Genomic DNA, 13,444 nt, shown 5'->3' with positions numbered 1-13,444 from the left:
AGATATGAGCATGAAACTCCTGCACTAAAGAGCAGGCATGTCTGATTTTTGGTCCGGTATCCGCCCCTTATCTTTGTGCAGGCTGTCTGTAGTTAGAGGACTTACAGGGATCAACCCAGAGCTCTGTTTTCCAAGCTTTGTAAAAGCAGTGATGACCTTGCTTGGCTGTACAAGGCAACATCTTGATTAAAAAAACCTGCAATTTCCTTTAACACAGACACCGTTGAAAACCCATGTTGACCGCCCCCACTACACCCACCACATTGACCCCCCCGCCCCCCACCACCACATTGACCCCACCACCACGTCTTGTACCAAGCAACACTTGGTAAATCTGCATGGCTTTATGCAGCCGAGGAAAAAATAAATAAAATACATAAACCGGTTTGTGTTGAAGTCACTCCTGTATAAAGAACATCTGCTGCACAGAAATGCTGTAGTGGTTCTAGGTGAGCTACAGGTTAGCCAAGCTATTCATAAAGTTGAACTCCAGGCAAACAACGATAAACCATAAATATTGTTTACTGTGGCTCTGCCATACAGGCCCACATCGGTATGTAAAACTGATGAGTGCAAAATTGGGTGCAGCTCTGCATAGAAACCAATCAGCTTTGTTTTTTTTGGCAAAGCTTTATTGAACAACCTGACGTTAGAAGCAGAGGTGCACCAGATTTTGGACTCTACAGTTTTAGTAAATCAACCCCAGGTTAACAGATTGCTGGTTCAGTTCCTCATCAACTAGATACATTTATGCCATCCATTGCATAAAGAAAAAGCCTTTGAACACCACTAAAATTACAATTTTTAGTCACCACGTCTCTTTATTCACCTTTGTAACTTTAGACGGGGTTGCCTCCAGCTGGTTTAATGCTCTTGTTTGTGGACTGTAACCAGGAGAGGTGCTGGGTCTCTGCAGATCTTCCTCCAGTTTACCTATGTCAAAGGAAATATTTGTTAAACACCAATTTGACAAGAGTGCAAAAGGAATGGGTTGCAACTAGGAACAGTTAGAAGTCCTAAACACCAGTATACTGAAAGTAATCAGATTTATCCTACTGACTCTTTGATCTTTTTGTGGCCTACACAAATGTCTAAGGAATGGCCCTAAAAGTGAACTTTTCTATTTAACATAGTGGAACCTTCATGCCTGACTTTCACTATTGTCACGTTTTTGACTCTTGGACTTACTTGTTTATGTTAAGCACACCATTCTTGTTCAGATATTTATTTATATAAAAAAAATATCCGATTTAGTGCCGGTTCATTTAGTCGGGAGGCAACTTCGCCAGTGGCCAAACAATCAGCTCTGTGGGAGGGAGGGGTTTGCCTGAGAAAACTATTTTCTCTTCCTGTAAAGTTGCTTCAGTTAAGATACTGATCCGACTTTGGAGGCAACTTCCATTGAAATCAATAAGTACAAGTCGCCTAGAAGTAGTACAGGAACCTTTTCTGAAGTCAGAGCGACTTCAGTAGTGTACATTAAAGCGGTTGTAAACCCGCACCAAAAAATTTTTTTTTTCTCCTGCAAGGCAAAAGTCATAATGAGCTAATCAAAAAAAAAATTTTTTCTCCTGCAAGGCAAAAGTCATAATGAGCTAATATGCACCGCATATTAGCTCATTATGAAATACTTACCTCGGAACAAGGTGTGTAGAACTTACCTGGTCCCACGCCGAGCGAGATGTCCTCTTGCCTGGCGTGTCTTCCGGGTATCGCCGCTCCAGCGCTGCGATTGGCTGGAGGCGATGACGTCGCTCCCGCGCGTGGGAGATTTAAATTCGGCAAGGTCCGGCGGCTGCAAGATCCCCCCTGCGCATGCGCTGCGGCGCATTGCGAGGGGAATATCTCCTAAACCAGGCAGGTTTAGGAGATATTCTCCTTACCTACAGGTAAGCCTTATTATAGAAGAAGGAAAATCACCGCTCAAGGTGGGTCTGCTATAGGGTCATACACAGGTGTAGGATTCCAAGGGTGCTGGCAGTGCACTAGGCAAGCATGGGCGTAAAATGAAGGATGGATGGCCGCACTCCAAACCAAACAGGTTGTCTTTATTTAAACGAACAGCAAAACATACCAGATCACAGCAACAGAAACAGGAGGATAACCGACGTTTCGCACTGACTTAGTGCTTATTCATGAAGCCATGAATAAGCACTAAGTCAGTGCGAAACGTCGGTTATCCTCCTGTTTCTGTTGCTGTGATCTGGTATGTTTTGCTGTTCGTTTAAATAAAGACAACCTGTTTGGTTTGGAGTGCGGCCATCCATCCTTCATTTTACGCCCATGTAAGCCTTATTATAGGCTTACCTGTAGGTAAAAGTCAAAAAAGTGGGTTTACAACCACTTTAAGACTGCTCTCATTCACTTTAATGTAATTTCTCATGTCGGCGACACAAGTCGGATCCCAAGTCGTGGTAGTGTGAACGGGCACTTAGGTCTACTCATCTTTTGTATTGCACTTGTTTTGATGTACAACCTAATGAAAGCAAGTCTGGTACATGTACAGAAATTCCGCTGGTTCGGCAGGAACCGGACAAATTTCAAAAGGTGTGAGCCCCTCTGTTCAACATATGCCAGACATTAGACCAGCTTGTTGAATGGCCCTGCTGGACCAGAATTTTGATCAGCAACTGCAGCAAGCGGGAGTCCTTGCTTTCAGAATAACAGGGGAGATATCCTCATTGTTTGTGCAGATGCAAGTTTCTTTATCCCCATTCAACCAGCTGGCTGAACTGGGGGAAACACAACTTCAACACCTTGATAACACAATGGGGTGCACAGTCTTGAAGCCTACTAAAAGCCACTACAAGACACTAGTACAAAGTACAGGAGAGGAAAAAAAGTTATAAAAATTACCGTTGCTCTCGGACACTCTCCTTGGAGGGGTAATAGGATTGCTCTCAGTCTGAGATCTCTGAAAAGATAGTATAGGGTTAATAATTTGCATTTATAAAAAAAAAAAAAAATTAATTATGACCCAATATGACTAGTAATACCTTTTCAGCATCAAGAGAGGAATTGGAGAGGACAGGACTTGGTGGGACATTCTCCTTCTGCTCTGACTTCTGGTTTACCACATCATTCCAAATCCCTTTCATATCACTCTGTAAAAGAAAAAAAAGGGGAGAAACCAATTCAGTATTTTTTCTCCAATACATTAACACTGATCACTGTCCTTTTCCCTGAAGTCTACAATTCACAATACTATTACTTCTGGGTGGACAAAGGTATGCTGCATCTGCTTCGAACCACTTTTTGCAGACTACCAGCAAGACCCTTTCCACAGCTGTAAAACAAGGAATCGAGTTAATTTTTCTAAATACATTTTGGAGAATCTATTGGAGGGCGACAATCATTTTTTTGTCCACAAGAGATGGCATCATTTAAACTCTAGCTATAACAGTGTCATGTTTTGGAGGCACATTACTGCTCGGATGGATTATGGAGACCTGCTGGAAAACAGAAGTAGGCCACAGGGGAACAGAGGACAAGTATGTCATGCTCCAATAATTCCCGGTGGCTCAGAAACTGGGAGTTTTCTGGTGTAAATTAACTGCAATCATGGTGTTTGGGCTCATCTGTCAGCATGGAGACATGCTGCAGGAAGCCCTACTTCAATAGCATTTCATTTTCCATTGTAGAGTGACACCAAGCCTGCTGTATAAACTGGATGGAAATAGAATTAGTATGTTGCATAGCCGTCTTATACCAGTCCTAGGTTCTTTCGTGCAAGAGAAAAATTTGAGATCCATTAACTTGGTGCTGTGGTAAAGTAGGTTTTCCATTTAAGCCTGTTGGAGAGTTTGATGGCAGTAGTGCGTGTGAATTCCAATGTCCCTGCATACCTGCTCATCAGCCATAGCAACAAAAAAACAGAAGAGCGTAATGAATTGGGTAATTTGTTACCCAATCAAATGCACACCCCACTGTAGAGCTGGGGTCCAATACTTTTTGCTAAATCAAGATTTAGCCAACAGTCTTGATAGTTTCACAATGCCGCCTTCTAATTTGTCAGACACAAGTCCCTTGTTTTAAGATAAGGACAGCGAAAGACCAAAGGTATTTGCTGTGTAGTTACCCATGTTCCATGTCATTAGCATTACAGTGACTTGCATTCTCTTCATTCTACACATAATCAAGTGTGCTCAGGGTGAAACTCCCAAGCGGCGCTTCTACATTTGTTTACTAGCCAGCCCTGTAAGGTGCTATGATTCTGCCCAATTAGGAAAGGAGACAGAGCTGGTATAAGTAGGAAGACTTGTTTGCCTACTTAAATAATGGAACCAATGGAACTATTGATACAACATACTTGGCCGACGCGGTTGAAAGCTGGAGATCACCAAAGTAGACGCTGCTACTTCAGTGATCGCCACTTGCTTCCAGGTCCTCTGCAAAGCACCTGGCCTGAAACATCATAAACACATGAGGCTGAACGATCATAGAATGCTTTGCATCTTCTGAATAATTGTTCTCTGCTTGGATGAGGTGGAAAGGTGCAGAACCCAAAGCAAGTTGAGATCACTGAAGTAGTGGTGTACTTTAGTGGTGGAGTCTACTTCAAATGATCTCCAGCTTTCAGTGGCAGCCAGGTATGTCACATTAATTTAATCGGTCCAGCCTGGACAAATTTAACAAAAGCCTGGTACACATGAGAATATTGGACGAATGATCGTTTTTTTGCATACCGAAAAGGAGGTTACCAAAGTTGCATAAATTCTTGTATGACAAAATACAACTTTAGAAGTGATGTATTGTATTTTTCATTTCAAAGCATCTGTATCTTGGTCATCCGATTTTTTTTTGACCAATACCATACTGAAAAAAAAAAAAAAAAAAAGGTTCTGTATCTTATGGGAAAAATGTTCCCGTTTATCCCTTTGGATAATGACGCTTGAATGGCTCTCGAGAGCGGTGTACCAACGATCAGATTATCGTATGTACGATCGTGTCAAAAGCTTTATTTTTCTTCCAATTTTCTGACCGGGAGTACTAGACATTAAAAAGTTCATTTTTTTTCTCGAAATCGTACTTGCCTAGGTGGATGCAGCATTGGTCCGATGCAGCATTAGTCCCTGTCGGCTCCAAGACTGATGTAGCGCCCTGCTAGGTAGGTGCTAGAGAGGATCATAGTTGGTTTCTCTGCCTGACAGTAGGTAAATTTACAGTATACACTGTGCTTAACAGAGGCTGTAATGGTTTAGCAGAGAGTGCTCTGGCACTGCTCATGCGGTCTTGAAGTTCACAATGGTCTGGTAGCTATAGGATGTACTGGACAGTGGGCTAAAACCTTGCAAATGAGAGCATGGATGTCTATATAGCCCTGGCAGTGGAGGCTGGTGATCAATATTTGGGGGGGCATGACAAACAATCCCCCCCCCCCCCTGGCAAAGCCCATCCTTTTTTCCTCCCCCCCCCCCCCCCCAGGCAGCTGGCTCAGGCTCCAAGCGGCTCGCAGAGAGGCCGAGCCAGGTGCCAGTCCAGGGTTGTGGGTGAATCCCAACTTTATTGTAACGATCTTGCACCAGCCTGGACACGCTTTGACATCAGCCAGCTGTCTGCTGAAGTCCAGTTACAGCGAACTGCACTCCTGTGAGCCACAGAAGTACAGCCAAACAAGCTTTGGCTGTACTTTAGTACAACTGTTGTACAACAATGTCTGGAATTCTTTAATGGCTCAATGCTGGGAGACTTTATAAAACCTCAGAAAGAAAACAGGAAGTCCTTGCAATCAATATCCTACCCTAGTAAGGCCTCATGCACACTGGAGGTTGTAAAAATGGCTGTAGTGTTAGCTGTAGAACAAGTTTTGCAGGTTTTCTGCAGTAGCGTTTATATTTTGTTTTTACAAAACTATACTCCCACAAAAAATTAAGGCTCAAAAACGCTGATAGACGCAGAATAGACACTTTTTATAGCTTTTATCAGAGTTAGAGTGTTTTTACAGCTGAAGAACCGCTTAAAACCCACTAGTTGTGCATTGTTCTACCTAGAAAACGCCCATGCCAAAAATGCAGAAAAAAAACCATGTGGGCATGGACAGGATAACATGGTGAGAAGTTTACTGGCTGAAGAAAAAAAAAAAAAAAATATATCTGAAGCCAGTAAACAAGCTGTAGGAAAAAAAAAGAAAATTCAATGTGCATGGTCGTGTCGCAACACAATGCAGCTTGGGGAGTTATTTTATCTAAAAGGACACTGTGTACATTACAAAGTAAGATACAGTTTTTGCTGCCACTATAGAGACTTGGTCCACATTACAATAAATCTTATATCTGGTGTGAGCGGAAAGGGTTACACAAAATTAACTCGGAACCATTTAAAAGTGCTTAACGCTGATGACATCTTTCTGAAACTAAACAGATTTAGCAGAATGATTTCCTTTTCAGATTTCCTGAAATTAAACCAGAGAATAGATGCAGACGGAGTGAGTCATCAATGTGTCGCCCGCTCAGCCGAGCACAGAAGACGACATTACTGTCAACCTGATGACCTCTTATGAGAAAAAGCACAAATCTTGCTTTTCAAGGCGACGCCATTCACCAACTTCAAATATGGGTAAAAGGATTGTGCATTAAAGGGTAAAAATACATGCCCAAAGAAAGATTTGTTTAATTGTTGGATAAATTGGGGGAATGCGAGTCTTTCGGTTTTTAGCTGCTTTATCCAGGGCTCGTTTATGGAGAATTCCCCTAACATTCTTTCCTGGCGAGTTTTACCAAACAGGAAATCAGGGTAAATCCCCCCCCAAAAAATACGTTTTTCCTTTTAAGTGTGGGAAGGATGAAAACTCCCATGATTTTTCTGCTTTGTGTCCGTGTTTACACATTTTTCACTGTGGTGAATGGAAAATTTGCTAAAGCTCTAACAGACATGGAAAGAAGAAAAAATTAAAGCGTTCTACTCCTTCCTAAGATAACCAGCTTTAAAAGTGATGTCAGCCACCTGGCTATAGAAATATTAGGCAAGAATAGGCTGAAATACAAATCCTTTGGCAGGCAAGAAAGCTTCTAACTAGGTATTCGTATTGCTTGCGTGGAGTTCAGCTATGCCAACCCTGAAATAAAATTCCCTGAAGCTCCAGGTTTCTGGCAATTGGATGTCTAGATCTCATCTATAGCACCACCAGTTACTTTAAAGGTCAGACAAGGGGGCACTCTACATATGAAGAAAAAGATTTCATCTTCAACTACGGAAAGGTTTCTTCACAGCAACAGCTGTGAAAATATGGAATAGACCAGGGCTCAACAAATCCCAAGTTGCATTTGCGACTAGAATTAGCGACCTGGTGCGGCACAGCTGGGGTATCCCATCTCCGTGTGCAGCAACCCCACCTACGTCGGGCTGCGGCTTTGTGGCCTTCTGAAGTCCTATGCTTCCTTCTGGAATCTGGCGCCCTTTTGTGGTGGCCGTTGGTATGACAAGACAACCAGCAATGCTAATGGAGCTTCCCCTGCCTGATTTCACAGCCTTTTTTTCGTAATAGCTTTTATTTTATTTTTTATATAAGTAAAAACCTTTTCCCCCCCCTCAAGATTTTTACACACACACACACACACACACACACACACACACACACACACACACACACACACAGTGCATTTAAGATTGGTTAATTCTTATATTGAAAATAAAGCTTTGGCGTAAAAAAAAAAAAAAAAAAAAAAAAAACTGGCTCCTAACTTTTAGCTGGCTCCCATCTTCCAATCCTGAAGGTCCAAGAAGGGAGCCGAGATACAGCATTGGAGTACTTCCTGGGATCCACGGAACTACAGCCCTCTGAGTGCCCAATAACCCCTTGAGGGTACAACGTTCTGGTAAGCGGCCATCCTATATCTTTTTGGATTTAAATTACCTGCCTGCTGATATCGCCATAGGAACAAGTGTTTATGAAGAGTATAAAATCAGCTGCTTTGCGATAGGACTTATTGCACCTACTGCTTTACAACACTTGTGGTTTTCTGTCACACAGAGGCTCCTAGATTCCAAGCAAATTTGCCAAGCCCTGGAATAGACTCCCTCAAGAGTTGGTTATGGCCAGCTCAGTAGATCGCTTTAAGGCCTGGATTCTTTCCTAGGTACACATAATATAACGGAATAAGAAAATGTATTGCCTTTTGCGGGATCAGGAAGAAATTTTGTCCCCTGCTGGAGCAAATTGGATCATGCTTTGCTAGGGTTTTTTGGCCTGTCTCTGGATCAACTGTGGATATAGGATAGCATATACACTTTTCCTTCTTTTGGTTAAACAAAATGGACTTGTCTCATCCAGACCAACTATGTAAATTGATTGTGAATTCATAAAGCACTACACAATAAAGTTTAATTGTCCGGAAAAAAAAAAAAAAAAAGGTCCATCTGTGGCTAGCATTCACAAAGGGGCTGTTGTGAGTTTAGGAAGCTATCAAAGAGGCTCATTTAGACTAAGGATTTTGATTTTAATGTTGAACATGACCTGCGTCTTGCATTGTACTTGAGTCAAGCAAGCAACAGGTTAAAGTTTAATACAATGGAATTTTTTTTTTTTTACATAAAGCCTACGGAGCCCTCTGTACAGCGTCCTTCAGATAAAATCTTTAGCTCAATGTTCCCCTGGACAGCTCAGTCTGTAAAGTCAAGTCTAAACAAACAGCCAGCACATGGGGGAATAGGTCCTGCTCTCATTCCACAAATAGTTTCAGCCATTCCATCCTTTATCAGGTAGTGTCAGGTTTCTAGCTCAGAGCTTCTCACACAGCTAAAGAATTTATACATAGTTGTGTATATTATCTGAGTATCCCCGACTGGCACAATTTTCCAACCGTCTTTATAAAAAGATAATTCTAGGGATTACGTCTTCCCACCTGGCAATTCAAAGGAAACCTACATCAGCAGACACTACCAATGCCCTCCTGAAGAAATCCAGGGACAGGCATGCTCTAGATTGAATGCATCACTAGCCTGGAACACACAGATCAGAAGATCTGATGGGCAGCACAGTGGTGTAGTGAGTAGCACTTTCGCCTAGCAGCAAAAGGTTTGCTGGTTCGAATCCCGACCACGACACCATCTGCCTGGAGTTTGCATGTTCTCCCTGTGTCTGCGTGGGTTTCCTCCGGGTACTCCGGTTTCCTCCCACACTCCAAAGACATGCTGGTAGGTAAATTGGATCTCGTCCAAATTGGCCTAGTATATATGTATATATGTGTGTATGACTGTGTGTCCCTAGCGTGTCATGATCCTACGGGGTAAAAATTACGCACCAGCCAAGCAGATACTGGCTGGAAAAAGCGCCCAGAGGCGATTCAGTTCGCATGCGTTGCGCTATACAAGTCATTCATTCATTCATTCAAGATCAGACCATTGGCTGCATTCCGGTCACAGGTCAATAAAGTGAGACAACTATGCAACAGTTTAAAAAAAAAAAAAAAATCATTCCATGTAAAATAATTTCTCACCACTGTCAAACGACTGGACAAAGGTCAGTTTGAAGCAACACATCTGCCACTAATGAATGTATGTGATAAAAAAGCAAGCCATTTGGCCTGGCCTTATTGTAGCAGACTATTCTGGTATGAAGGAGGAATTTGGATTGGGTTCTTGACCACCAATTCAATTAAATGAAACCTGTAGGAGGCCATTTTAATATGTGCCTGATCAGCTATGCCCCTAGACATTAAATCCAAAGCCATCTAAAAGCAAATCCTACCTACCGGTAGGGTTTTATATTGAAGTGCATGTAAGCCCCAAACTTATTTTCTACATTTTGTTTTTTTAAATATGCCATTAAAGTTTTGTTGGATTTTTGTTTTCCCCACCAAGTAGACAACATACCCACTAGACAGGTCAGAAATTCACGTGGACATGTAGTGTGTAAAATATGGTGCACTTTTCCAGTAATTAGATGTGGGGGGTGTTTTTTCAGGCTTCTCTTCTGGTGGTCCTGCCACTAACACTTCCTGACTTCGCAAGAAAACATTTACAAGAGCTGTATTGTCTAGTTCACACTGCCACGACAATCAGATATCCCTGCAGCTTGCATATGACTTACTTAGCAGAAGTTAAAGCGGAGGTTCGGCCAAAAGTGAACCTCAGCTTTTCAGAACCCCCCCCCCCCCCTCCGGTGTCACATTGACAGCTTTCAGGGGGTGCAGATACCTGTATAAAACAGGTATTTAAATCACTTGATGGTATAGACTCACACAGAAGAACCGACTTGTGCATGTGCAGTAGGGAACCAGGCAGTGAAGCTGCATCGATTCACTTCCCGATTCCTTAACCGAGGACGGCGGTGGGGGAAGCCGAGCGACCTGGACAGGCAAGTGTCCATTTTTTTCAAAGTCAGCAGCTGCTGGATTCGTAGCTGCTGGATTTAAAAAAAAAATAATTCAGGTGAACCTCTGCTTTAATGCAAGTCCTGTTGAAGTCGCACCAAAAGTAGTGCAGGAACCTTTCTAAGCTGGAGCGACATCAATTAGAACAGTTAAAATTGCCGTTAATGGGGCGAGACTTGTCATGCAACTTTGAACTCTCCTGAGCGGCAGTATGAACTCACTGCTAAGGCTGATGTGGATCTCAAAGTGCATCAGATCAGCTAGTCCATAACCCGGAAGCAAAAGTGTAAAGCGGAAATTAACATAGAACTTTTCAATTTCCTACTATGTCACAGTATCGGAAACGGGTAAAAGGTGTCTCTACCTTCCAACATTACAGCTCCGCCTGGGCCCCTGACTGTCAGGCCACCCATGCCTCTATATAACAGATCACGGGAGAAATGGACGGTACTCAGAATGGCATCAGTCTTCCTTTATTGAAAAAGGCATTAATAGTCATAAAACTAATGCATTTCAGCCATCAGGCCTTAGTCATGACGGTTGAAATGCATTGACTGTTTTACAGCTAGAATGCATGCTTTTTCAACACACACACCATTTTCCATGTAGGTGGAATGGTGGTAGACAGGTGTAAATGGACAGCAGAGTCATTTTACAACCAGCCACCAATCAAGCAGAGCAGGCTCTGAAGAAACTGAGCGGACACGGACTGGGTTTTATCAGCAGAGGATTGGCGGACAGATCCCCTGCTGATCAAAAAAGTCTTCCCCAAGGGGCCCAATTTACAAACTGCCCAACAATTACCTCTTTTAGAGCATCTAGTTTTATTTTTCAAAAAAGATCAGACGTACCGTGGGTGAGACAGGCTTGGTTTGCTTGGTCAGAGCAGCTTGGTACTTGGCCATCCTTTCTTTTAAAGAAGAAGTGCTGTCCAGCACATGAGAAATTTCTAAGCTTTTTTGAGAGGAGAGTTTACTGGGGCTGCTGTCAGGAGAACCACCTAAAATAGAATTAGAACAGATTACTGCAGGAAAAGAAAGATTAGCAATGCAGCTGTACATCTACAAACTAGAAGCCAAGTATGCAATATTCTTCAAATCAGACAACCTTATCCAGTACCGATCTTTGACCAACAATGCTGCAAAGACAGGAGCAGGCAGATATTTGAAGAGGCAGTTTTTGCCAAAGTGGTCACCTTGGGGGTCCATGGTTACCTGTGTGAGTAAGGGCCCTTTCACACGGGGTGGATCAGTAATGATCCGCCTCCGTGTGTCCGTAAAGCTCAGCGGGGATCCTCCGTAAAAACCCGGAGCCGTCGGCTGACAGGGCGGTCCCCACACACTGTGCAGGGACCGCCCTGTCTTTCCTCCGCTCTCCCTTATGGGGGGGGGGGGGGGGAATCGGAAAAACACGGACCGTATGTCCGTGTTCATCCGATCCGCCAGACGGAAGAAAAATAGGATTTTCTTACGGCCCGAAAATTCTGAGCTTTGCGGAGGCGGGTGATTACGGGTGTCAGCGGATGGTCATCCGCTGACACCCGCAATCACATATGGACCAATGTATGTCCCGTTTTCAACCGCAACGGATAGATGAAAATGCGGACATACGGTCCGCACATGTAAAGGGGCCTAAGCCATCAGCTTGTGAAAATGCAGCCTTGGTATCATTTACTGGACCCAAGTCACTGGGGCACCCCAGTCACTGTGCCTGCCTAATATGTAGAGCGGCTAGGCAGGGAGCCTTGCTGTACAGTGCTAAGAGACAAGTATGGGTGGACACCCTGGCCATCAGTGCCGCCCCAATGGCCTCTTAGAAGTAATGGCCCTCTGCAAAGATCATACGTCTTATTATACAGGCAATTAAAAATGTCTAATAAAAATTCTGTTACCCAGCAACCAAAACTGCTACAAATATTCGGGCTTAATATTTACTCTGCAATTAAATGGAAACGCCTAAAAGCACATTTGTTTTTTTTATAACCTGTGGTGACCTGAAGAAAAATTCCAAGCACCCTAGGTGACATTAGCAAATCTTTTAGGCATTCACAATGTTCTTGCCCAGGGAGGACTGAAGAAAATGTCACCCTTTGGAGCATAATAATCTGCTACTCACCTTGAACCCCATACTGAATACATGCATGACAGGTCAGCATCAGTAATTCTGAACTGGGCATTTGCCATGAACAAAAGGCTCTGCCAGATCCTAGCCTTTTTTACTTTCTGCTTTTTGTTTACCCCCCTGGTGTAGACCAACCTTTTGAAGAGCTAGGGCCACTTAAGCAACTTGGTAACTGGTCACAGACCACAAGAAGCAGACTAGTTAGCGGACAGGTCCGTGTCCACTCTGCATATACAGAACCGACGCGGACACAGCCCACTCTATGGGCCCCCCCAATCTGATGTGCCCAGATGGAAGGGATCCCCTTTTGCATTTTTTAGTGGATCGGATTGAAGGAAGGCAGGTGTAAACAGACACAAGTCTTTTACAATGATGCACTGTGGTTTAACCACACTGGGTGTACAGTGGTGCAGTGGTCATCAACCCTGTCCTCAGGGCCCACCAACAGGCCAGGTTTGCAAGATAACCAAAATACATCACAGGTGATATAATTTGCTGCTCAGTGATTGCATTATTTTAGTCTGCATCTCCCCAAGGCAATACATAAAACCTGGCCTGTTAGTGGGCCCTGAGGACAGGGTTGATGACCACTGGAGTAGTGCACTTGTGGCTTTCCTGTGGGCTAGCTGCACTTTGTCCTAGACTTCCATTATATCCTGCAGGTGTAGTGCACTGTCTGAAAGTGCACCGAATCAGCAGGTAATGACATAAATCTATGGCTCAGTACAGGTAACCTGCATGTGCACCACACCTGCAGATCCGTTTGAAAGCAGCCCAGTAACCACTGCAGAACAGATATGCCCATATATACACTGATTTTAGTATTAAAGTTACTTTTAATAACAGTCTGCCTAGGACAGCATGAATGGCAGAGTTCACTTGGTATTACTCCGCAGCATCGGCTTATGCAGCTCTGCTCCGCAGCCGCTTGCTTCCTTTACCCTAGGCTTCATTCACAACACTGATGCTCTGGGATGGCAGATCAGCAACCCGCAATTTTGGCTAACCAGCCA

At 43.5% G+C, this 13,444-nt stretch overlaps 1 protein-coding gene across 2 annotated transcripts in view; it reads right to left on the bottom strand.

The window, feature by feature from the left end:
* Nucleotides 1–13,444, bottom strand: part of LIMA1 (LIM domain and actin binding 1) — a 99,763-nt gene that overhangs the window by 13,732 nt on the left and 72,587 nt on the right. For both annotated transcript variants that reach the window (XM_040340294.1, XM_040340295.1), the window contains 4 exons: nucleotides 11,162–11,310; nucleotides 2,997–3,104; nucleotides 2,857–2,914; nucleotides 830–933 (listed from right to left, as the gene is read on the bottom strand). In XM_040340294.1, coding sequence (XP_040196228.1) covers nucleotides 830–933; nucleotides 2,857–2,914; nucleotides 2,997–3,104; nucleotides 11,162–11,310 — 419 coding nt within the window. The remainder of the gene's footprint in view (nucleotides 1–829; nucleotides 934–2,856; nucleotides 2,915–2,996; nucleotides 3,105–11,161; nucleotides 11,311–13,444) is intronic.

The sequence above is a fragment of the Rana temporaria genome, chromosome 2 (genome assembly GCF_905171775.1).
Source record: "Rana temporaria chromosome 2, aRanTem1.1, whole genome shotgun sequence".
NCBI lineage: Eukaryota > Metazoa > Chordata > Amphibia > Anura > Ranidae > Rana > Rana temporaria.
Note: the sequence above shows the minus strand (reverse complement) of the source record. Positions and strands in the feature narration are given on the sequence as shown.